The 24,381-nt window shown below is 40.4% G+C and overlaps 1 protein-coding gene across 7 annotated transcripts in view; it reads right to left on the minus strand.

The window, feature by feature from the left end:
• Positions 1-9,641: 9,641 nt before the first annotated feature.
• The window catches only part of EPAS1 (endothelial PAS domain protein 1), a 76,011-nt gene continuing 61,271 nt past the window's right edge, over positions 9,642-24,381 (minus strand). For 6 of the 7 annotated variants that reach the window (XM_066316069.1, XM_066316075.1, XM_066316073.1 and 3 more), the window contains 10 exons: positions 24,173-24,279; positions 19,318-19,465; positions 18,352-18,560; positions 17,840-18,027; positions 16,947-17,057; positions 14,774-15,258; positions 13,561-13,684; positions 13,353-13,470; positions 12,724-12,900; positions 9,642-12,004 (listed from right to left, as the gene is read on the minus strand). In XM_066316069.1, coding sequence (XP_066172166.1) covers positions 11,853-12,004; positions 12,724-12,900; positions 13,353-13,470; positions 13,561-13,684; positions 14,774-15,258; positions 16,947-17,057; positions 17,840-18,027; positions 18,352-18,560; positions 19,318-19,465; positions 24,173-24,279 — 1,819 coding nt within the window. In that variant the 3' untranslated portion in view covers positions 9,642-11,852. The remainder of the gene's footprint in view (positions 12,005-12,723; positions 12,901-13,352; positions 13,471-13,560; positions 13,685-14,773; positions 15,259-16,946; positions 17,058-17,839; positions 18,028-18,351; positions 18,561-19,317; positions 19,466-24,172; positions 24,280-24,381) is intronic. The other variant, XM_066316071.1, reaches the window with a different exon arrangement.

A 24,381-nucleotide genomic window follows, 5' to 3' on the forward strand; every position in this document is an offset into this window, starting at 1 on the left:
CAAAAATACTTTTAAATTTTTGGTAACTCTGAGTGGTTGTAGGGTCTGGCTAATGGTCACACACACATGCTGTGGTGGTAGCAGCCTTCAGACTGGTGCTGTAATCCACTGTGGACTCGGCCCCAGTCCTTCCACATTTGTTTCTGCAGCGAGACTCCAGCTGATATGGAGGATGCTGCTACATGATAGGTGTTTTCATTCCAGGAGTGGGAAAGAGCAAGAGGTGAAAAGCCTTTTTTGTCTTCTCATAGTAGTGTTCCTCTTTTCCCCAAGGAATGTGCTGGAGGTTTACCAGGTAGAGACCATATCGAGTAGTGTTGGCTCCTGCTGTGCAATCGTAAATGTGCCTTCTGACATCTTCATCCCTTCTCTATGGACTGGCTGGGGACAGGAGGGTTGGTCATTGGGACCACTTAGTTCCCTAAAGCTGCACTGATGTTCTTGGTAATCTGTGAAGTATTTAAAGCTTCTGTTATAGCCTGGGATGTATTGTAGCAAGAGTGTGTTTCTATGTTCGACTTACAGCTTTAGGAGGAAATGGATTTGCCTGGATTTTGCCTATAGATACTTTGTGCTTTGAATGGGACCATAGTCAGATATAAACCATGGCACTGTACTGCTTGTGCTGTCGTCATGCTACAGGCTAAAGAGAGAAACTTATCCCCTCTCCATTTCCATGCCCCTTTACAGACATATCCAGCTTCTTTCAGGGAACTCTGAACTGCAGTTGAGCCTTACATATTGATCCTGAGCAGGCCTAGTGGCACTCACAGTGAACTTGGTGGAATGCTCCATGGTTCTCTAACTCTCCAATATACTTGTTGCTTGTCCAGCGTGTGGTCTGGGCAACTCCTCAGGCACTTAGAGGATCAGAAACAAGCCTTGCTTGGATGCAATGTTAAAGAAAAAAAGCCCAACCTCAGAATGAACAAATTAAAGTCAAGATTGTTTAGATTGTGCTTTTAAATTTATCAGAGTTGTTGGAGGGTAGACAGTGTTGCCTTTTGTAGTACTGTCCCATTATTGAGTGTATTCCCTTCTAAGTCTCTTGGTGCATCTCTCCGTGTTCTCACTGATGCATGGCAAAAAGCTCTGAGGAGCACTGGTGAGTTTGCATGGCAGCCTGAGATGGCTCTGTAGTGAATCTCCAAGTAGGAATTTCCATTCCTCACCTCTAGCTTGTGTCTCATGCCATGGGTTATCTGTATATGTGTGGTTGATGGTTTGGATGGGCCAGGGCACCAGGAAGCTCCCAGTTCCCAGGCAGGTCCTAGAAATGTTGTACACAGGCGTGGGGGAATCAATGACTCTGTGTGGGAGTGTGCTCAGCACAGCACAAATTCCCTGCAGCCTGCAGACAGGCATTTGCTCACTGGACCATCTTAAGCTCCTGCTTTGGAACATACAGAATGTATTTGTGACCCTACCAAAGTAGTTAATAAGATTTCACTTCATTTAAGCATGCTCACAAAGTGGAAGGCACTGTGACTCCCTTACAGGAACATACGGCCTGAGCTCCTGTAAATTACAGGGGTCGTTGTACTGAGATGGCTTTCTGCCTTTAGGGTTTAGCAGAAAAATTCTGTAATGCTTTTTTTTTTTTTTTTTTTTTTTTTTTTTTTTTTTGCTATTACTTGCAAATAGGAAATGAATAAGCAAAGAAAGACCATTATAGCTGTGGTTTCAGAAGCTGTTCAGTTTGAAACAAAGGGATTTCTTCACATTCAACCTCATTAGTCTGATTAGTAGGCTTGTAAAATGAAGCATGAAAATGAAACATGACATAGACATGAGTTGATTGTACTAAAATCTACACAAACTGTTGCTTGGAAATGAAAGGATGACAGACATCTTCTCTGAGCTGTTTAAAAAGTTAAGTTTTCAAAGTAGCTCATTTTTTTAGAGCATGTAAATTACATTTCTGTAGCTCTTAATAGGAGACACTAAGAAGCTGAAAAAATCCAAATGAGCCTGTCAGGTGATTTTTTTGGTTGGTTGGTTGTGGTTTTTTAATAGAGCAGAGAAACATGAAGATGTGATAAGTTATCAGTAGAAAGATACATTGGGCAGGAACATGTTATAACTGTGTGGAAATGGATGATGGGCTACTAGTTGTTTCCATTTAAAAATCTGAGAGAATACTTGGCATTATTTTCAGAAAGGCCTTTTTGTATCCTGCTGACCTCTACCTTCAAACACACTCTGTCCTGTTGCCTTGATTATTATAAAAATACCTGTTTGTTTGGATCTTGATGGGAGATTCTGAAGGGCAGTGATTTTACACTTTCAGTATTAGTTCAGTTACTGGCACTGTGCGATACAGGTACAGCAGTCTCCTGTTTCTAGCATTGCTGTACAGCTACAACATACTATCTTGAAAATTTGGGGCTGAATGCCTAGTTTTCTTAACAGAGAAAACTATCTTAATCAGAAAAATTTTCAGAAAATCAGAGAAATTTTCTTAATCCCACAAGCCAGCACCTCTTTGGGTATGAACTGATTTATTTCTGCATGCATCTCATACTGTCAAAACTAGGTCTGTCCAACTGCAGTGTTAGTGCTGCACATGGCGATGTGTTTTCTTCTATGGCTCACTTAAAAAAAAAAAAATTGAATGTATGTTTTGGTGTATTTTGAAGAAGTATTTTGAAATACTGCTTTCAAAGATTAGTCACACTAGTAGAGTGTGAGATCAGATCCCAGAACTCCTTTTGTAATTGTGGAATTTGCACTTCCAGTAAGAGCATCTGGAATAGGATTTCTAAATACTGTTGAACATTGTGGAAAAGTGAGCTGGAGGTGTTCTTTTAGGAGAAGAATTTGGCACCTTCGTAGTAGGAAAGGAAGGGTGTGGTTGGGGGCTTCCAGGCATGTGCTAGGGCAAATTGGAGATGTATGTGATCAATGTGAAACATTGTGAGTGAGGGGCTGAGCACAAGTGTGCTTGGGGGAGGGACCCTGTCATGCTGCTTTCAGCCATTGCAGGTTGCTGCCGTTATGGTTTGGCTCATTGGGAAGAACAGGGTAGGATATTGGTGTAGGAGGTGTGCTAAGTTGTTGCCCTTTGGGCAGTAAAGCTTGGGGGGTTTAGTGTGAAAGTAGAATGCGGGGGGTTTGGAAATCTTCCTGGGGCAATTTCCTGTTAGGCAACTTTTACTGTGAATGATATTGCTCTGTAATGCACACCTGCAAAGTATTTCCATGAACCATGGAAGTAATGCATTGCCAGGCTTATGAACCCCCTTGCTCCATAAGTAAGTGAACTGTGCATTTCCTACTTTAAACCTAAGCAGATGAGTGCTGTAAAGGTGACCTGTGTTGGAGACAGCACATGAAATGTGCAGCTTTTTCAGCCACTGACTTCTGGCCCACGACTCGAGGAGCAGCAGTGTCTGCTGGGCACAGCCATTGCCTGTTGTGCAGTGTGCTGGGGGCTCCCATGCCAGGATCAGGAGTGCCCACGGAGAGCATGAGCTCCTGCCATAGGCTGCAGAAGACCCTTTTTTCAGGATCTTTGTGGGTGGTGGCACCTTAGCAACCACCTTGTACCATAGGTTTTGTAGGCACGTGGGATTTATTTCCTAGGCATGAGTCAGGACGCGATTTTGCCTTTGAGAATCAAAATACTCTTTGAGGTGTTTCCATGGGAAGGGGGACCTAAGGGGAAAAAGGGAAGGGGGGAAGAAGGAGGATGACTTCTTTCAGCAGGTTTTGGAACAAGTGTTTTGATGGCAGTCTACCATCCAGAGGCACCTGTTGTGGCTCTTGAGTGCTGGGCATGGGCACTTTTCACTGTTTATTATTTTCAGCATAGGTTTGTGGAATTTGTGTAATTTAGCTAAGTGCATGTGTTTCTAATACAAACCTCAGCGCAAACAAACCCTGCCCAGCAGAGACTGTTGCAGAAAGAAGAATGAGAGTACTGTTGACTTGAATATTCTCTGCTCCCTGTCTTTCCAATGAGTTCCAGATATTTCATGGATTTCTGGTTCCTCTGCTGGTTAACCAGACAAATATTTTAGTGACTTTAAGATGATTTCTTCTTTGTTTTGAATGAGGGGAGGAGAATGTTTAACGGGGGAGTTTGAAGAAGTCCCTCTAAAAATGAAAGTAGAAGTTAAAGTGTTTATTAGGTATATTAAGATACACTTGATGGTAAAAATAGCCAGGTTTATGTCCACTTTTCAGAATGCTTGGGTGGCTGTTTGCTATGGAGCTGGGGAAGTAAAAAAGGATAAAAGCAACCCATCATGTAGTTGTTCAAGGTGTTGTCTGTTGGTAAACAATCTCTTCTGCAGAAGAGAGGTTTTAAGAGAGAAGCTCACCAAGAATTATTCAGTGTTGGTGTCACTTTTATCTTTGAGATTTCTGTGGTGATCAGTATGGCTCAGAAATAGGTCATACTGTGCACTCAAAAACTGACCACAGATTAAAAGGGAAGCTGTGAACAACAACCAGTGTTAGAAGGTGTAAATACGTTAAAAAATAGCATCTCTGTAGTTGAGCAAGGCACAGGAAAACTCATCATGATGTTTGCAGCTGAAGTTAAAATAAAGAAGAGCAACCTGTTTTCCCAGTAAACTTCCACTGGTTTGATTTCTGTGAAGTCCAGTGTGTTCTGGAGCCTGCAGTTAAGGACAGCACTATCTGTGTTAGCAGTAAAGCGATAGATACAATTAGTATTGCCTGCTCTTCCAGGAAAAAAGCCAATGGATGTCATGCGGCGGATCTAAAAATGGATGGTGACGACACCCATTTTATGCTTCATTTGATCCAGTGTCATACTGTTGTGGGCTGCTATGTGGAGGAGGGGCTGAGCTAAAATAATATGTATTTGTATTGATCATAAGCCTCATTGTATGAGGCAACTTTTGAGGTTTGCCACTTACAAGTTCGCACAACTTCTGCTACAAAATAATCCAGGGAGCTGCGCGCTTTGGTGTGGGGGCTTGACAGTTGTGGGTTTTTTGTATTTGTGCTTTCCCATCTATCTCAAATTTGGTGTTTACCAACATCTTGAGAAAAAGAGACCAAGACTTTCAGGCTGCTGGGCTTGTTTGATGTTCTTTTCCCACTAGAGAATATAAAATATAATTCAGCTGCATAAGCACCTGAATTATGGGAAAATGCATTCCTGCCAATGTCTTTAAAAAGAGCTTTGTTCTGGAAAATTCTGCTGGATTGGTGTTGTAACCACTTTCCTGTCATTCTCTCCAGTGGACATACAAGTGGGTTTTAATTTGCCTGCGTGAGTCTTAACCTTTGCTTTTTCTGACTTATGGGTTATAACTAGACAGAAAGAAATCCCCATGGATCACTCTCCTCTGGAGCACTCCAGGGTTCTCCAAACACTGGGCAGCCAAACTTGATGAGTGTATAAGAATTGCTTAGGGCTGCAAATTCTAATGGGTAATTTGGACTTGGAAATCACACCCTTTGTTGAGCTTGTTGGTGTCTGTCAAGTGCATAGCAGCATATGGCAGCCATCTAAAAAGTATGTGCACCTCTCTCTGTGTTAGGCTTAATTCTTGTCCTGAACAAGCAAGTGTTTGTATGGGAAGAAGGTTTGGGGAGTTAAAAATACGGATTCTCTTCCCGCTAGTGTTAGTTCTGTGGTACTGATAGGACTAAAAGAGCAAAGTGATCCTGCTCCTCTTATGGCTGGGAAATTGTCCTGGCTTATGAGATCAGACTCCAGCCATCTGGGGAACTTGCTCAACTCTGCTTTCATTTCCAAAACTGCAGTACAAATTATGGTCACATCTGAGATTTGTTGGGATTTTTCTTGAAGCACTGCATCAAGGGGCTAAGAGACACTATATTTTCTGTGAGTCAGCAGAACCTTTTTCATTCATACCCCACCACTGCTTGCTTGAATAGCAAATGGAAATAGGCTGAGAAAAATGCCTAAAATGACTCAGGGGTGGTATTGCAGCTCTTGGGAGCATGCACTAACTTCTTGTGAGTTGGAGCGATAAATCTGCTTTCATGTCAGGGAAAGGACTGTGATCCATAATGCCCAGTGGTTAGAGTGGGAATGGGGTTTGGACATTTTGAACATGAGCTCAACCCTAGAACCAGAGAAGCTGAGGTTTGGGTGAAAATGGCTGGGAGTCTGGCTGATCATCATATCAAACAGGCAGCCAAGGCAAGGACATGATGAGAAAGAACCGTCACTGCAAGTCCCAAAATCCTTGCTGAAAACTACTGCCTGCAATGAGGGCTGTGTAGGGATGGGACAGATTGGAGCAGGTTTGTCGGGAGGGGAAGGTGAGCTGGGCAAGGATATTCCTTCAGCATGAGGCAGAAATCAGAAGGATGAAACCATAGACCTATGTATGGGCTGAGGGCTAGTGGAAAGAATGGCATCGGGGTTAGAGGAGAGGACAGGAGTCAAGGCTGAGCAATTATCTGCAATTGCTTGCTGCAGCTAAGAAATACATTCAGCTGTTGAGAGACTAGAGGACATTTGATGTTTGATGGATGAACAAGCCATCAGGATGGTGGTGCTGTACTGCTGTGGTTTATCTAGGACCTTTGGTCCTGGAACTATGCACTGGAGGGGAACACCAATAAGCCTAGAGGAGGCAATGCTTGAGTAGTTTTCATCTGGTTTGCCTTTGCCAGTGCTGTGGAGAGACAGTTTCAGTCCCTAGAGCTAGTGCCAGTCCTTCAAAGATCAACAGCCAGACCCCAAATATTAAAATATGCCTGGTGCAACAAAGTTACTCTGGTTTCTTTGGTGCTGGTGTCTTTGAGGATCTTGCTTGCCACTGTTGTATATAATTCCAAGACCTAAACAGAGACATTTTAAGTGAGGAGTTTGGGGAATGGTGGTTTTTTTTTTTTGTTTTTTTTTTTTTTGTTTTTTTTTAATGAAGCTGAAGGGGGTAGGGTTTTTTGAGATGCAACCCAAGTGCAGTTAAGATGCAGGAATTTTCATGACACACAGATAGTGCCTGAGGTGTGACACAGCTGCTGCTGCCTGCAGCACGTCAAGGGCTGGTGCTGTTTGGCTCACAGGTAGTTCTTGCAAGCCAAGCTCATGCATGTGCTGCTGTTTCCCAAAGAGACATCCTAACCACATTCCTAACTGGGAGGCATGACTGAAGAGAAGTAACTCCTTGATTATAAGAATTCAGGACTTCTTCAAGGAAAATGTTCCATGTGAGATTTGTGGAACCAACACAAGGTTCCAAAACTTCAGGCTGACTTTCAGTCAAACAACAACAAAACAGTAGTTAAGGTGTTTCTCACTTTAAAAAACTTTTTGTTTATTCAAATACATTTTTAATGCAAACACCCAAAACTGACGTATGTCCCAATGACTGGAGCCTTCTAATGCTGCTTTTGTTGCATCAGTTAACTAAGGAAACATCAATGAACAGAGGCTGGAGCAGCACAAATCCACGCCTGCCTCCCCCATGGGCAAGGGTGGGCTCAGATGCAGCCCCAGGAAACCAAAAGGCAGCCTTTGTGCTGTGTGTTGGTTTGTGCTAAGGGAGCAGGAGAGGGATGCGTGACAGACCACGTCCTAATAAAATATTGTTAAGGACCTGCTTTTTTTCTTAGAAATTGACTTGCTTTTTTCTTAGAAATTATTTCTTCCTCCCTTGGGAAGCCTGTAATTAGGAGTTGGAGAAGAAAAAACAAGCTATTTATTTAGATGTAGAGGAATATTTCCAGTTCCTCACTGTAATTCTTAAAAAAAAAAATACACACAACACGTATGTGGCATGTCTGTGAATAGCTTTATAAAGCTTCTCAGGTAGAAGTAACAGATGAAACCTTTACCACCTAGAACTGGAGCATCTGTTAGTTTTCTGTGTGCTCTGCCTGCTGCTCCAAGTGTGTGTGATGAATCACGTAGTGTCTGCAGATTTCAGTATTGCTTAGAAACCTGTGTCTCCAGTGAAAAGACAGTTGGACTTTGTTATCCAAATTTTCTGGACTTTCTTGTATTTTTATTAGTAATCACATATTGAGAATTTCCTATTGTATTTTGTTATAAGCATTTCTTTGATAAACATCACGAATCTTACCTGAATGAATTCTGTGTTCTAGGAAAAATGGTTGCTTGACCATTTTAAAAAGATGATAGACTTGATAATCAGCCAGAGGCTGAGACCAGCCCAAGTCATGAGAGCTTGGCAAAACAGGCCAATTTTTCAGCAGAATGTAATGAGTGTTGAAAAACATCGCTGGGATCAGTGCTGTGCTGTTAGAGATACAAAGTCTGATGCCAAGAAATGGTGCTTTTAGGCAGTGAAAGATGATGTACACTGAATTTTAAGGACTTCTCCTGGCTGACTGGTGAGAAAAAGAAATTAAAAAGCTGCTATAAATCCCTGTTCAGCAGAACAAATCTCAGCTATTCATAGGTTGCATCGTGTTTCTGACCAGCGTTTGGGTCTTTGGGGTATGTAAATTGTACTGTCAGAGTTTAGCTGTCCAGGATGTTCATATATGTAAGGAAAAACCACTAAAACTCACTAACAGGAGAAATATTTAGCTGTAGAGGGGGAAAGAAAAAAGGCAGTTCAAGGCACTACCAGTATGTTCCTTCAGCTATTTGAACATGGGAATGGTGAATGCAGGACTCTCTTAAGTATGAGTGTGAGCAATCAGCTATTTGGACACCCCAAATATAATGCCTGACAGCACTAATTCAAATTAACAGTTAGCTATTGCACTCTTCAAAAGATAGAAGTTGATCTTAACTGGTTAATCTCTAAATTGCAGAGACTGTTTTTTGTTTTTCTCCAATACTCAGTTGGATTGGGCTCTGCTATGCTGAGTTAGTCCTGGGGACACTTGGACAAAGACTAAGGGGATATTTTAAAAGGGAGAGTTTTGTACAGTTAATGTTAATTACAACAGAATTAGAGGCAAGGATTTGGTTTCTATGCCTACTAAGTGTCCAGTCTAAGAAAGGAGGTAATGATAGCCCACTTTTGCAGGCTTTTCACAAGATTTGCTGCTGCTTGACCAGCTCACTGGTGCCTGTGTGGGCACTGCATGTTTCAAAGCCGGTTATCAGAAGGGTCAAGCATTAACAGTGTCCACGCAGCAATGAAGTTTAGGTGCATGTTTGGAAATGAATTTTTTAATGTATCTGTCCTCCTACTATGTGATTAGTGTAATTACACAGGCAAACCCAGCATTTGCTGTATGGAAAAGGATTGAGCTGTTTAACAGCAGCACTGGGATTAATGACTACTGTCAGGGCAAAGCAGGGGCTTGGAAGGATTTGATGGGGAAAGTCCATTAGTCAGGGGCTTGCCAAGACTGCTAGAATATGATGGCTTCTGTTTCTCCACCAAAACTCAGGTTGGGAACTGTGGCAATTCAGCCTCTAAACTGTGATTTGGTGGACCTAATTTTTCCTCTTTTTTTGTAAAGGTAGCATTACAAAAGGCACCCTCAGCTCCTCAGCAAGAAACACAGTTTTGAAACAGTCTGAGCAATAGGACAAGTTCCAGAAGGGCAGTGGTCTGCAAGGCATTAATTCTTCATCTGAGGAAAAACAGGTAAACTCTACAAAGCACTTGATAGTATGGACCTTTGGCAGGCTCCTTCCCAGCTTTTAGACATAGGTAGCATTTGATTGTTCTTTCAGTCTTCAAAGATCAATGCAAACCTTTATTTTCTATAAATAATTTAATAAATACTTTTGTTTTACAATGATACAACAAATAACAAATTCATAGCAAATGAGTCACAAAGAATTTAGGATCAGTATACTTTAATAAGGTATCAGTGTCAAAATACATTTCCTTATCAAGTTAAAGTTCCCATACAGTTATAATATTGTCAATAAGAATTCAGCAATATAGATTATGAAATAATTATGATAAAAAGTATGATTAATATTAAGACATGGAATATTTTTTCAGAGTGTTTTAGTAAACTGTTAGGGTATAACATTTTTAATGCTGAAACTACACAAATAAGAAACAGAAGAGCAGTATTCAAGTGTCTTTAATCCTTGAAGCTTTAGTCCGTGCCACTGCAAATTTGTCAAATCTGGATGGCCAATTTTCATCAGATGTTGACGCTTACAATAAATTTTTTCACGCAGTAATAACTTCACTTTACAAGTAGATTATTTTTGGTAATAAACTCTGGAAAGATTGCCTACAATAGGGAGTATATATTTTTTACATCATGTACCCATAACAAAAGGTCTTCAGCTTTTCTAAGTAAATGTGGTTAAGACTCGCCTAACAAAGCGAATTCTGAAGTGCTTTATGAACCCAAGGCTCTCTCTATGCAAGTGTCAGTGCATGATACAAAGCAATTTTATACACCAGGCTTCAGCAGACTCAGCAGTCTCAAAAATATATTTTTGTCCTAAGTTTCTGGGCCAGATTTTTACCTTTAGTACTTTGCCACTGTTTCATTTTCTCCTGTGAATCTACAGTGATTTATACCAGCGGAGGAAACGAGATAGATCCCAACACAGATCTACGTCTGTATGTATTTTAAAGTCGGAACTGCTCACCTGCCTTTTATGGTAATATTTTTTGCTGTTTAGAGATGTAATTTCAACTTTCAATACCCTTTGAAAGCATTCAAAGCCCTACTTTTCAAATATGTGCATGACAAGTAATGATAGTTAGAAAGGAGCTCTGAAAATTTCTGTCTGCCTTTTAATGACTTTTTAGCTACTGATTAATGTAAGGCAAGTAAAAATGAGAGACCTGCCTGTTGGCTATTCATCTCACTACACAATCCTTAATTATTTTTTTTTTTTAATTATAGGTGAGTTAGCCTTATACACTGGGAAATACTATTCTGAGATTTGTTGATTCAATATTGCAGTTATATTGCTAACTAGCATATAAAATGAAAAAGGGTAACATTAATCAGAGGTGTTAGTACTGGCCACTGCTCCGATTCCTGAAATATCAGCAACATCATAACAAATACTACAAATTGCTAGCAGAAACAGCTCTTAAAGTAGTTGTGTCATAGATACAGCAAAAGTACCAAGAGATGATTAACAACTGACCCAGAGAGAGATAATAATTAAAAAAAATCTGTTTTGTGTAAAAAATAAAGGCAACAACAAAGAACAAACCAAGAAACCTCAACACAAACAAAAACAGAGGCCTAAATCCTCCACTGGGGCAAATCTGTAGGACTCCCTTGGCTGTAGAGCTAAGCCATGTTAAGGCAGCTGAGAATGTGGCTTGCTTCTGAGGAAAAAAATCTTAGAACATGCAACTTTCACAGATACCCACAAACATTGCATTTCACCATTCACATTTCTTTCAACGAAGTGTATAAAAATGAAGGAAAGGGATGGAAGGCAGAAGGCTGGCATTTTTACCTTACTATGCTTTTCCAAAAGTTATTAAAGTTACAATAAAATAAATGCTGGAAACCAGAAAGACTCAAAGGATTTTAATTTGGCAGATCAACAAAAAACTGTGGTTGGAGATCAAATTTGTTTCATTCATCTTTGGCAATAAAAATATATCTTTGCAGTACTGCCGCCAAAGTATCACATGATGAGGCATTTATACCACAGCTTTTTATTAGCATGAAATTAAAGAAAAAATAAAATTCAGAATATAAATTACAGGTAATGAGATAAGGGGAGGATAATCAAACTCTCTAAACACCACTTTAATTGCAATAGAGAAGATACAGTAGATGTATTTCTTTAATATGAATAATAAAGTAAGTAACTTCAAAAGGCCACTATTTGGTAATGTGGACAGGTTTAATATCTAAGTAAAATCCTGTAGAAGTGTACTGGTATTAGAAATTGTCTACTTGCAAAAATATATTTAAAAAGGGAAGCTGTTTTGAACAGTGTAGGCCACGGGGAGTTGCGGGATCGCTCAGGTCGCCTGGTCCAGCGCTCGGAGCAGTTCACTGCCCTGCAGCAGCGTGGAGCTGCCCAGCACAGGCACGTTCACCTCACAGTCGTATCTTGTCAGCTCTGGCAACAAGTAGGGCTCAAAGGAGGGCCCCAGCAGGCGACTGGTCATACCTGGAACACAGCAGTGAAGTTAGTTAAGGTGCTGAGAACAGAAAGGGCACTTGTTTCCTCCCACCTCTTCTGTTTACAGCAGTTTCATTCTGTTTTTATGTCAATATACCTCAAACCAGCAGCAGTTCCAGGTGTCAGAGCAAATCTGTGCTCTGCCCCTCCTTAAACTGCTGCAAGGGTGTCACACAAACAAGTGCCGTTTTCCACCTCCACCCACAAACTGAGATTGTTCTGAGGATAACTGTATTGGTGCAGATGAGGAAAGCTGTAGTAAAAGACAGAGTTTCCAAATTGACACCACTCCTCTCACTGTCTGTATTAAAAAGAACAGGCACAAGTCCCCTTTAATTACTTATTTCAACATTTAGAAGGCATAGGTGAAGACTCTAATCTACAAACTTGCATGTCAATGCTACAGCAAAGTTGTTTAGCACAATGTAATAAACAATTCAATTACAAGAGGAGTATGGATGGAGGATGACAGGTCCTCCAAGGTGAAAAGGTGTTAACTGAAATGAAGGGTAAAAATATTTTTCTCATACATTACAAATGTAAACATTATGGTTTCACACTAAACCACAAAACTAATGTTTTGTGCTATACTTCGATTTTTTTTCATCCTCCTCCACATTTTTTGTGTGGTTTTTTTTTCTTTTCATGAAATCAGTATTGGAACAAAATACCAACATTTTCCAGTCTCTGTGTTTGACAGCTCTTACCTGATGCTTTATTAGCTGACTGGACACTGTAATCCTGACAGTGGGAACTGTAAAACAGAGGGGGAAACACTCCTGCTTTCAAATTCTCACCCGGACTGTCACAGGTGGGTTGATGCTGCTGCTGCTGCAGTTGATTCATTGGTTGGCTCAGACCTCTTGAGTTACAGAAAAATTCATCTGTTATTTAAATAGTAGGGAAAAAAAAAAAAAGCTAAATGAATCCAGTGTATTAACTATAATAGGTAATACTGATCCAAAGCAAAGTGAACCTTGGTGTCATGGTGTTACAGCACAAGCAAATCTGCATCTTAACACAAAGGAAGTCTAGAAACAGCCTCAGCCCTAGCAGTTGCACTGCAGTCATGATATGCTTGTGTAAGGAAACACGGTGTTGTAGAGAAAGTTATCTGTTCTAGCTCTGAGATAGTCACACCTTGGATCAGCAGGAGGGAAACACAGCTCCATTAAGCTGGTTTCTATTCCCTTCAAAGCAAGCGTGTGAACATATGTGAAACCAACTAAATGGTATTTATCAAATGTACCTTTACATTGTTCAGCTCTTACTGATATTCAACCAGTTTAAAATGGTGTTTCAATATGTAACATTGCAAAACCACTTTCTGTCTTACCAGTAAGAACACTTGTGCTGAGAGACTTCTTTTCTGTAACCAAGGAACAGTTTTCCCCCTTGAGAAATTTCATTCTCTTCCACATTAAGTGAGATGGGTTAATGATGGATGGATCTCCCTACAGTGAGAAGAGAAGGGAAGCAAAACAATTACACTGATGATCATGGTGAGTCCAAAGTTGTGAAGGGGATGCATTTCTTATGATTACCCCACTCAGCTGTTGCAAGGCTTGTTCTTCATAATCCAGCTGTCGCTTCAGTTTCAAACTGTTAGACAGAGCAAGTCTTGCTGGGTTTATATCTATGCCTCGTTGTCCAAAAGCATCTAGGGGCCTGTGGAGAAGAGATCTTTTTGAGTGCACAGGAAGGCAAAGGGAAATTATCTGGTTCATTTATACAGATTCTTCTTTCATTTGAAGACATTTAAGGTGTCTGAGACTTGGCAGTGGACGGATCTCAAACATCAAATATTTTTATTTTATTAGTCATTGTGCCATCTTTAGAAACTTTCGGCATTTGGGATCAAAGGCTTATGAAAGTTTAGCATAACAGCCTCTAGGGATCTCCAGGCAGACAAAAAAATGCTGTGGAAAAGAAAGTCATGTAATTCATCAGAACTGGATTTGAGAGCCATGCATGTCCCCTTGCTTTTACATATTAAGTATGAACACACAAGCTGTTGACTGGGGACAAACCCTTTTTCCAGATGCATATTCAGACACTGCTACTTCTACCAACAAGAAATCCCAAAAAGCAAACTGCATACCTTCATGTTTTAAAATGACCATTGCTATTTTATGTACTTCCTGAACATGTTGGTGTGAGCAACACTGAAATCTCAAGAGCTACAGAGAAACTTCTAGCCACGAGGCAACTTCTAGGACTGTGCCACTCTGATCTACATCTCATCACATACTGTTCACATGTGTAAGAAAGCAAACAAAAAGGTTGTAGAAAAAAAGAGCCTGCAATTTAAGTCTTGGCTGTAGTACTTACATATGCCAGCAACAATGTACTTTTACTCCTTTCTCTTTCCCATTTTCTGTTGTGCAGAAAATATATGGAAGGTAAGAAAGTATGTATGTGCTACTGCTGGACCAGTAAGCCTTTTAGGTACTGTTCTTAAATGGCATGAAATCAAGCATGCTTTGCAAAATCACCAGTGTCATTTTAACCGGACCAGCAGGAAATTCATTTGCGTATCCTTACAGGCAATGAAAAATTAGCCCACTTCTGCTTCCTCCAGACTCACTGCCACTGGGAGGGCACCACATTAATTTCCCCAGAGCTGTAGTCTGATGCCTATCACAACAAATTGTTTCAGCTGAATTGAGAAAAATTAATTTTGAAGATTATGACCCTTCTCATTTCCCAAAATATTTTCTGGGTAAATATACATAGTCATACCACAGAAACACATACCTTTTTTTATATATGGGCACCCTCTGAGAAGTTATTGGTGGGCCAGAGGGGGAACTTGATAAGGATCCTGAGTATTTATCCATGAGTCTCCATTTTGCAGGAACATGTTCTAATGGGGGATCAGGTGGCCACTGGGTGTTTGGTCTTCCTCCCATTGAAGACAGAGGAGTGCTGGCTTGATCATGGTATGGTGGCAGTGATGACCTACTCATATTGTTGAAGAACACCGATGACAGGGACCCATGACCAGAGTTAATTTTCTCATTTGATAGCTGTGGGCAATATTTCTCTGTGAGGAACTGATTCTGTGAAATAGGAGCGAGGGGCTGGAAGATGGTACTCATGCTACTTAGACTCTGCTGGGTATTTTGTGCACTTTCAGAGAGAGGACTTTCTTCTTGGCAGATGGGGCTGAGCTGGAAATCTTCTCCATCCATAGGAATGTAAGGAGCCAAGGTTTCGAGGTCCAGTTCATTAAAGTCAGTCTGTGCAAAGATGAAGTTCATAAAGAAACTGTAAGTTAGTAATAGTTGTGGCAGTTAGTGTGATATGGAATACTAATAGATACAAAGCTGAAAAAATCACTGTATGCCAAATTTACCTAATGAAACTGGCCAACTCCTATTTAAAGATGTCTTATTTCTGTGCTAGCATACATGTTCATCATAGCAGCAGCAGCAAAATTAAGACAACAAATTGAAGGAAAAAACCTCAGAGAGGAGCAGTATTTGTTAAAGAAGTTTGCATGCAGCCTCCAGCATCACTGTGATCTGAAGTAGATGTTGTTTCACTAAGCTTTGAATAAGTAGTCTGCCAAGAGTCTACAACATGTGGCATGTAGTTCAACCTCGGGCTTTTTCATGTTAAAATAGAAAACATAGTTTTTTCATAATCCAGCTACATAAAAAAAGGTGTCTAAAAACGCAAGGGTTGAAAAAATTTGGCCCGAAGGACACTATCACACTTAAATCTGTATACTTTTTTCCCTTGGAGGACTAGTCATACGCACATTCACTTCTCTTGGCATTTGCCCAGAGCTGAACAGAGAAGATAATCAGTGTTGGGGCCCCCAATCAGTTCATAACACCCCTGCAGCACTTTTATAATACTCGTTTTTCCCACCAAAGCAGCTGATGTGGTGGGACACACCTGAGCAAGCGGATGCTGAATCTGACAATACTGAAGTCTGCACATGTAACATCTTGCAGCGAGTTTCATCCTGCTCCATGTTTGTCTCCTATCTGTCCACTCTTTCTCTTGCTTTTGTTTCTATGTCCAGATTTAGACAAAAATTTCTTCAGAACATGGATTACAGCCTACCTAAGCCTGCAAATTCTGTTGGCAAATTGAAGTACCTAATTTGGGCCCCAGCACCCCAAACTTTCTGTAGGATTAACAGAGATGAGCGTGAGGTCTGTGCTACCAGTCAGCAGTGCCTGTTCCTTTCTCTCAACTATAAAGTACAAGCTCTGCACAAAGGCATTTCAATTACGTGTCTAAAATTAAGTAAGGTGAATCAGGCCCACACCTTTTATTTGCTAGCTCACTTGCTGTAATGTTGTAATAGTGGGTTTATTTATTTATAGGGGAAATTTCGACACTTACATCATTCTTAGAATGCAGGAGATGGAGACTGTGTGTTACTTTATGTGGACGTAATTTTCAAGTCTCTGTGAAAGACTTTGAAGAGGCAAAAGAGGAAGCATGTATCTAAAATGAGTTTTCATTTTGTAGTTAAAGGAGATGTATGCTATGAGGGGCATTCCTCTCTCATTTGGTTGTTTTTCAAGAATTAGTTTATTTATATTTTGTTCTAGGAAGGATGTTTGCTCATTAGTCATTTGGCTGGATTTAAAAACAAATTGCTGCTGCCTATATAACTTATCCAATCTACAGAAGACTCCAAATTTTGAAAGCTCTCTGGTGATCCTTTCTTCTTAGCAGTGCCATCACAGTGACACTCCAAACTTCATGTTTCAGAGAATTAGGGACAGAGATTGGCATGGCAGCTTTTGGAAGTGCACTGTTCTGTTAATGTGCATCAAACATTTGGTGTGCATGTGCAAATGCAGTTTAAATGCTGTATCCCAGTATCTGCACACACAACATGCAGCTGTACTGTCTACTAGCAGGAGACTGATCTTGGTGGCTTTTGGAAGACATAGCTCATTACCTGGTTGGTGCACTGACTTTTTGATTCTGTGTCCATGGCAAAAAGTTTTTCAATCACCTCAATCTTAAAATCTTCATCCACAGAACTGTAATAATCTCCTGGGCTGCTAGGCTGCATGGAAACAACAGTTTGGTGTAAGCAGGAAGACAACCACAGTACTGGCTTAGCATCATGTCATTTATACCACGCTGTTATTCAGTAACAGATCTTTCCTACAAAAAGTGAATGGGCAGACAGTATATTTAGTGTGTTCAGAACCCAAAACTGTCCACTTCTATCAGAAGCTTTTCTCTCACAGGCAGCCCATTACAGGAACCTAGCTGTCATCCTATTTTAAATGCTTTTTGGCAGCTTAGACTGGGAACAAGAAATGTACACCACTAAATACTTCTGTCAAGAAAGAAGATGCTTAGCAATACCTCCACGCTTTTCTTAAGACTGGATGATGTCTGATAAGAATGGCTCCAGCTCTTGAGAGCAGTGCCATGGAAGCACATTAATTTCTTCAGTGGGTAACTCCAAGGAGCTGCTCTCTTGCCTAAGCTTCCTAAAAGCTACGGGTTCTACTTAACAGAAGGAGGATGGATCTGGGGCAATGATCCCAGTGGCCACACCATTTTACATTGGCTTTTTATAGATGGCCAACTCCGTGAAAGGTGGTAGCATGTTCTCTGACTCGTTGTTTATATGTTACAGTAATTACTGAGGGGCAGCTGGGAGACAATGAGGACTGCAATGTGAAGCCAGGATATTGTTCCTATTTTCCTATTTGACAGTTTTGCTATTAATTCTTAAGGCACAATGCAGTATAGGAAGGATAGAGATACTACTGATGGGATTTGCATACAAAACATAAATAACATGCCTTTAATGGTTTTTTAAGCTCTTCTTACCGTGGAACAGCTACTGTTGCTGCTTGCACTTGGAGTACTGCTGCCAGGTGCAATCTGAGGCATTGTAAAGGATGGTATCATCCGTGTTTCACCTTGAGCAGGGTGGCTTTTCACATCCACTGGCCATGCTTTGTTTGGTGTCAAAACAGCATCGGCGAAGGCAGGGGCTTCCTCAAAGTTCTGTGTTCCTGGATGGGGTTTTAACAATATTAATGAATACTTTTAGTTGGTGCAGTGTTATGATATAACTGCAGCTATTCATTAAAAGTAAACACTGCTCCTAGTTGCCATGACAATAAGTTGGCATAGACTTAATGCATGTTATTTAGTCAGCAAGAAAGCCTGATCCTGCTCTCATTCACAGAAATTTTCTACTGATGTGAGCATGTGGCCTCTTTCAGCCATTACTCCCAATTTGTACACACAGAAAACAGACCTTGTCTATTAAGTTTCTGAATGTAGGCTCTCATGTGGTTCTTTGTTGCACAAAAATAATTTATACAAATACTAACCAAAATCCAGGGAAATAATAGCATCACCAGGTGTTGGTGCCAGCTGAGCAAGTTCCTCTGGTTCTTCCTTTAGCTTAGTAAACAAGAAGTCACTCTTCTCTGTCTCAGGGATGCTGCTGTCATAGGCAGTGTTCATTGTCAGGAGGTGAGGCTTGAAGAGTGATTCTGTTTGGTCCATGGAGAACACAACATCGTTCTTCTCAATTTCACTAACGAGAGAATAAGTTTAAGGCATTTGTACCATAAAGATGAAAGATGTGGATAAAGTAGGCAGTACAAACTCTCTGAAGCTGGGGCTATAGGAGCATTTTGGCCTCTGGGTTGCATGCCAGGCTCTCGACAGGCGAGGCACAGTTCCAGCGTTGCTGAGCACCACCATCTCAGATGACGCAGAGAGTGTGGTCAGGACTTCTGTGGGAATACTCAGAGCTTTGTTGCTCTGCTTTTTAAGAGGATGTAGTCGAGGCTGTAATGAACCAGACTACCACTCAAATACGTATTTCCTATTTTGGCCCAAACTAGGACCAAAAAACCTTGAGTTTTGCCAAATGAAGGCAAAACTTCTGATCAGTCCTGATTTTTAAGGCTATAAACAGCTTCTCCTAGCAACATACGATAGAGTTAGTACTTAGTTTTATCTCTTGGTCACAGGATTAGAAAAACAAAACATGTTAGTGATTGTGTTACACAATAAAATCTTCGGTGCAGACCTTATACTCTGTTGTATGAGCACAGCAGCTGCTCTGCAGAGGAGAAAGGCTGTGGTGTATTTCAACAGCACGTATGGGAACAGGCATGCCACATTTTTCATCGATGTCTAACATCAGTAAACAAGACTGAACAAACATGACTAAACGGATTTCAGAACAACAGTGTTGAATAAATAGACCCTTGAAGAGTCCCTCCAGACACTGTGTTTCTCCAGCACGCGAATGCACACGTGTTGTGAGTGTCCCCTGAACCCACCTCAGCACGTAGTTGACGCAGACGATGCACTGGGGCTGCAGGTTTCGGGTATTGTAAATCACTGTTCCTTGGGTTTCCAGCCATACGTATCCCCCGTGCTTGGCAAGCATACGGTACTGGCCCGTCACTACTTGACCTTTTGTACACACTGAGAAAAAGGGGACAGAGATATAAATAATGCATCAGGACAGGAATGCACAACATGTAACACTTGTTTTAAATGCAGCCACTTCTGAGTTTTCATTATGCAGAAGTGCAATAAGGCATGTGTGGACAAGGATGTGCTTGGGGAAATTCAGTCATTTGAAACGTGAAAGGGGCTGTTCATTTGAGGCTCCTACTCAAGACTGAAAATTTGAATTCTGGCGTTTGAGTTCTTGACATGGTCTGAATCTTCAGATCAGAATTTAAAAAATTTAATGTATCTCAACTCCCAAAATAATGCCTGCTGACTGCACGTTTCTTGAGTCCCTGTTGTAGAAGTGTCTCAGTTTGGGCTACCAAACTGATCTGTAGAAAAGCGAATTTATTGAGGAAACTATAGTTTCCTTAGTTAGGTAATCGATAAATATAAAAATCAGGTGATTTAAAAAGCTATATTCAAGTAGATTTTTTTAAAAGTTAACATCTTGTGGTAGTAATGTCACTCTTTAAAAGGTATCAGAATTAAGAACAGTAAACAGGACTGCTTTGTCTAGACAAAAAAAAAAAAAAAAAAAAAAAAAAAAAAAAAAAGGCTGAACTACTGTTTCTCCCTCTGGCTGAACTGCGTTTTTCCTCTGCAAAAGCTTGGAATTAGTAGCCTAGAAGAAACCAAGACCCACGTGACCAAATCAAATAATGTTTATTTAACTCTGTTTTTTTGAACTATCCTGTGATTCTCAAACAATAAACTTACAATAGTACAACTTGGGTTTAAAGCTTCTAAATGTTTGAAGGGTGAAATCTGTAGCCCTGCTACCCCCAGTATTTTGCAATATTTGCAGAGAATGAGTTTTCAGTGTGAAGCTTTGGACGTCTGAGATGTAAGGTTTTATGGTGTCCTGTCTGTTGTAATTCAAAGCTGTCAGTGAAGGAAAAATAATGTCAATCAATGGCAAAAAAATTAGGGCTGGAGTAGACAAGCAGTACTTGCACTAATAAGAGCTTGTACTTGTAAGCAGACGTAGTCACACTGAACAGCAGCAGAAGTGGGAACTGGCCGAATTAAACCTCTGACCACACATTGGCAGCCTTTCCTTTTAAACAACTTTTACATCCAAAAGAAGTATGCCATCAAACTAATGTCCGAGAAATAATGCAGTTTGACTCAGGAGGACTGGAAAATAGATACCGTGGTCTTTTTACAGAAAAATTCCTTGTGAATGTGGCCATTAAGAGAAGCTATTTATTGTCAGCTTCTCCTACATCACCACCATACAAATTTGCAGATAATTGTTGCTGTGTTTATCCTTCTATTTCTGAAGTTTGTTTGTTTTCTTCCTAGGAGTATTTAATCATCCTTCATTTAATTTATTTAGACAAAGTAGAACATTACTTTTATTGATTAAATACTTCTGGTGGAACAAAATCAAAAGGCTTTCATTTCAAAGTGTTTTAGTGACTGGACTGTTCTGCTCTGCTTGTGAAACATAATTACACTGCTTCCTAATCATCAGCTCATCAATAAGAGTCACAGTGTAGGCGCCTGTTGTATTACAAAGAAGCTTTTTACTGCTTTAATCTTTTTTATTATTATTATTCAAAGCATGTCATGTTCTGATATAATAAAGTACAGCAGCATCCCTTCATGGAGTAATCTAATAAATTACTAATACACTTGTAACTACTGACATTGTTATCAATGCTACATTTAAGGTTCTGCCTTCAGAGTGAACTTCTCACTTATCTACTTTTTTTTTTTTACTTTTTATAAAGTATACATTACCTGTATCTGTACAGAACTAGTTACATGTCAAAGAACTAGCCTCCAATTATACTCCTTATCTTTGTGTAGCGAGAGGGTGAAGGTAGGGATGAATTTTATAGAACACAAAACCATGATTCCCTTGGAAGGCTTGCTGAACTTCTGCTAACTGGTGGGCACAATCAGAATTGACAACTGCATTACTGCAAGGAGATATACTCTATACATAACATATTTCTAATAAAAATTATTTTTTAACAAATGCAAGTCTGCTGAACATAAATTTTGAGATGGATATTTCCACGTACAAAAGGACATGGCCAGGGAAAATGAGTAAGTTCTGTATAGCCACATGCTTGGAAGAACAAGTAATGTCTGTGTAAGATCTATTACCTGCTTGGTTACCCTACATTACACAGCATCTCAATGGCACACATAATGGAATCCAAGCATTTCCTATTGGAAGGGCTTACATGTGTTTTGTCAAGTCACAGCTTGCTGTCACTCTGTCTTTGTGGTTGTTCTCTGACTTGGTAAGATGCTGATGCTCCCAGAAGACATGGGAACTATTTATCTTAGAAAACTAAAGGGGTCAAATTTGCTGGCCATGTAACCTGATGGTTCTGTTGTGGGAAATCACATTTATCACAGCAATAGACTTTGGTCCTATGCTTCCTAGAGTAAAAAGATAATCCATGCTGATCAATGCTATCATAAATCCTATGGAACAGTTTGATCCTAAACATTTATATGCTGTGCAGTGCCTTGAGGACTTCTGCTGGTGTAACACCACCCCTCTAAGACTTACTCTTGCCTTCATTCTTCTTCTTGATCAGAGCTGGTACCCTGCAGCAAGTTTCTTAGACATGGCCCTTTTCAGTGGGCACAAATGGCATCTGGACACACACCCTGCACTATGTGAGGGTAACTGAATTGCTGGAGTGAGAAGCAACATCTATTAATGCCTAGTCACAGTGGGTACTAACAACTCTCAAGAAGTCTTTACATGGACAAGTCAGTGTTCCCATTTCTAGATGGGAAAACTAGATGGAGATAATCAACCAGGGCTTGCTCACTCTCCCTTTCCTGTTACCAAATGCCAGCTCCCATTTTATTCCCTCCCTGGCAGTGTCCCATTCTTAGAAATCCAACTCGATTCAAAAGCACCAGCACAGCACACTCCACTGATTTCACAGGATGACTTTCAATAGCCCAGCACAGGATATTAACACCCTATCTATAAGTATCACTTATTCATTTTTACTGGTAAAACCACAAACATATTACCTAAGAAATAATTTTAAAAATTACATTCCCAGATAACTGAGTATGGGCAGATCTATTTTTTTTTTCTTTTAAGCAGCTTTGAAAACAGGATGATTCCTATCAACGCTGCTTTTACAGCACACAACTTTCATCACTGCCAAACACTTTTTCTAGAAACATTTCAACTTAAAACTGTCCTGTATCTTTGCCACTGGAACTAACTCCTTAAGGTCAGACAGCTATTCTTTGCTGCAACTTTTCTCTGGGAAGTACAGAAATACTTTCTGTAAATCTGTTTGGTGGCCAATTCCCTATAGATGTGACCCAAGTCATGGGCTTTTTCCTGAGGACAGAGGCCTTCATCACAGCAGCTACATGGTGTGTGGGGGTTGTTTTTTGATCTTGTAGGTTCCAGTCTAGCTGCCTTGCTTTGTTTCTATTAAAAGAGCATCTGCAGAGGTTTGAATAATGTGCTCCTTAGAACTCTCCAATAAACTTGTTCAGGGGCTGTAACAGCCAAGGGAAATGTCATTTATATATTAGTGCACTACCCTGTCTCCAGTCAAAGGACTAACTCTTCAGGACAGAGACTGAAGATTTAAATCCCATTATTTTAAGACACCTGATGTGAAAGAGGTGGAAATTGTAACTGTGTGGCCTGCTGAAGAGAGGGATCTTGGATCTGATCTCTGCTCCCAAAATAATTCAGATACTTTAGTTTAAGAATAGTTAAAACCGGCAGTTCCCATAAGCATAACAATAAAAAGAAGCAGCTGTTCCTGGCAGTAGGTATTATTTGTATAATGAATATCTGTTTAAGAAACCTCCTTGCACATCTACTTTGGATGGGGAAGATAGTTGTTATTTAGTAGCAAAAGAAAGACATTCCAAAAAACACTGCAGTAAGCTCTTCCTATTTCCCTTTAGCTCTGTCTGCTCAGTCCAACAGCACATGAGAAAGATAATCATAGAATTACTTGGGATCTTTAGGAACCTTAGAGATCATCTAGTTCCAGCCCCTGCCATAGGCAGGAACACATCCCACTAGACCAGGTTGCTCTGAGCCCTATCCAACCTGGCCTGGAGCTCTTCCAAGAATGGGGCAACCACAGCCTCTCTGGGCAATCTGTTCCAGTGCCTCACCACCCTGATGCTTAAGACTTTATTCCTATATTAGGGATATCTCATGTAAACCCACTCTCTGTCTGTTGGAAGCCATTCCTCCTTTTCCTGTCACTACATGCTCTTGTAAATAGACCCTCTTCATTTTTCCTGGAGGCTCCCTTCAGATACTGGAAGGCCACATTTAAGTCACCCCAATACCTTCTCTTTTCTTTTTGAACAATCCCAATTCTCTTGGCCACCAGGAAATGCCCTTATCACCAGGCTAGAACTGCCTAACTAAGCTTTTCAAATTTTCAGCTGGACCTTGCACTATGCCTTAGAGACAGTGATTCTCCTCTCTAACATCCAAGTTTAGTTTTCATTATGGCAAAACCCAGACCCTCTGGAAGGACCAGCAGCAGATTTCAGCTAGATAAGCATGGTAACCTGGTGTAAATATTGCTCTTGGAGAGTATCCAAGAGCCCACAAAATGCACTTGTATTTTCAATTATGTAGTGAGGTACCCCCAATTTATACTTTACATGCAAACAATAAAGAAAAATAAGAATGTGACTTACAGTTCTGGTGACTCTTGGTCATACTCTCCGAGTCCAAGGCATGGTAGAACTCATATGCTGAACGACCCAGCAGCTCCTCTGGATGGTATCCAATCAACTCTGTTATTCTGGTTCAAGAAAAAAAAGCAAGTATTTAAAATTCAGGTCACTGTAGCCTTATGCTTACATGTGCAGGGCAGCTATCAGCTCAAGTCCTTAAACTAAGAGAA

The sequence above is a fragment of the Sylvia atricapilla genome, chromosome 3 (assembly GCF_009819655.1).
Source record: "Sylvia atricapilla isolate bSylAtr1 chromosome 3, bSylAtr1.pri, whole genome shotgun sequence".
In the NCBI taxonomy this organism is placed as follows: domain Eukaryota; kingdom Metazoa; phylum Chordata; class Aves; order Passeriformes; family Sylviidae; genus Sylvia; species Sylvia atricapilla.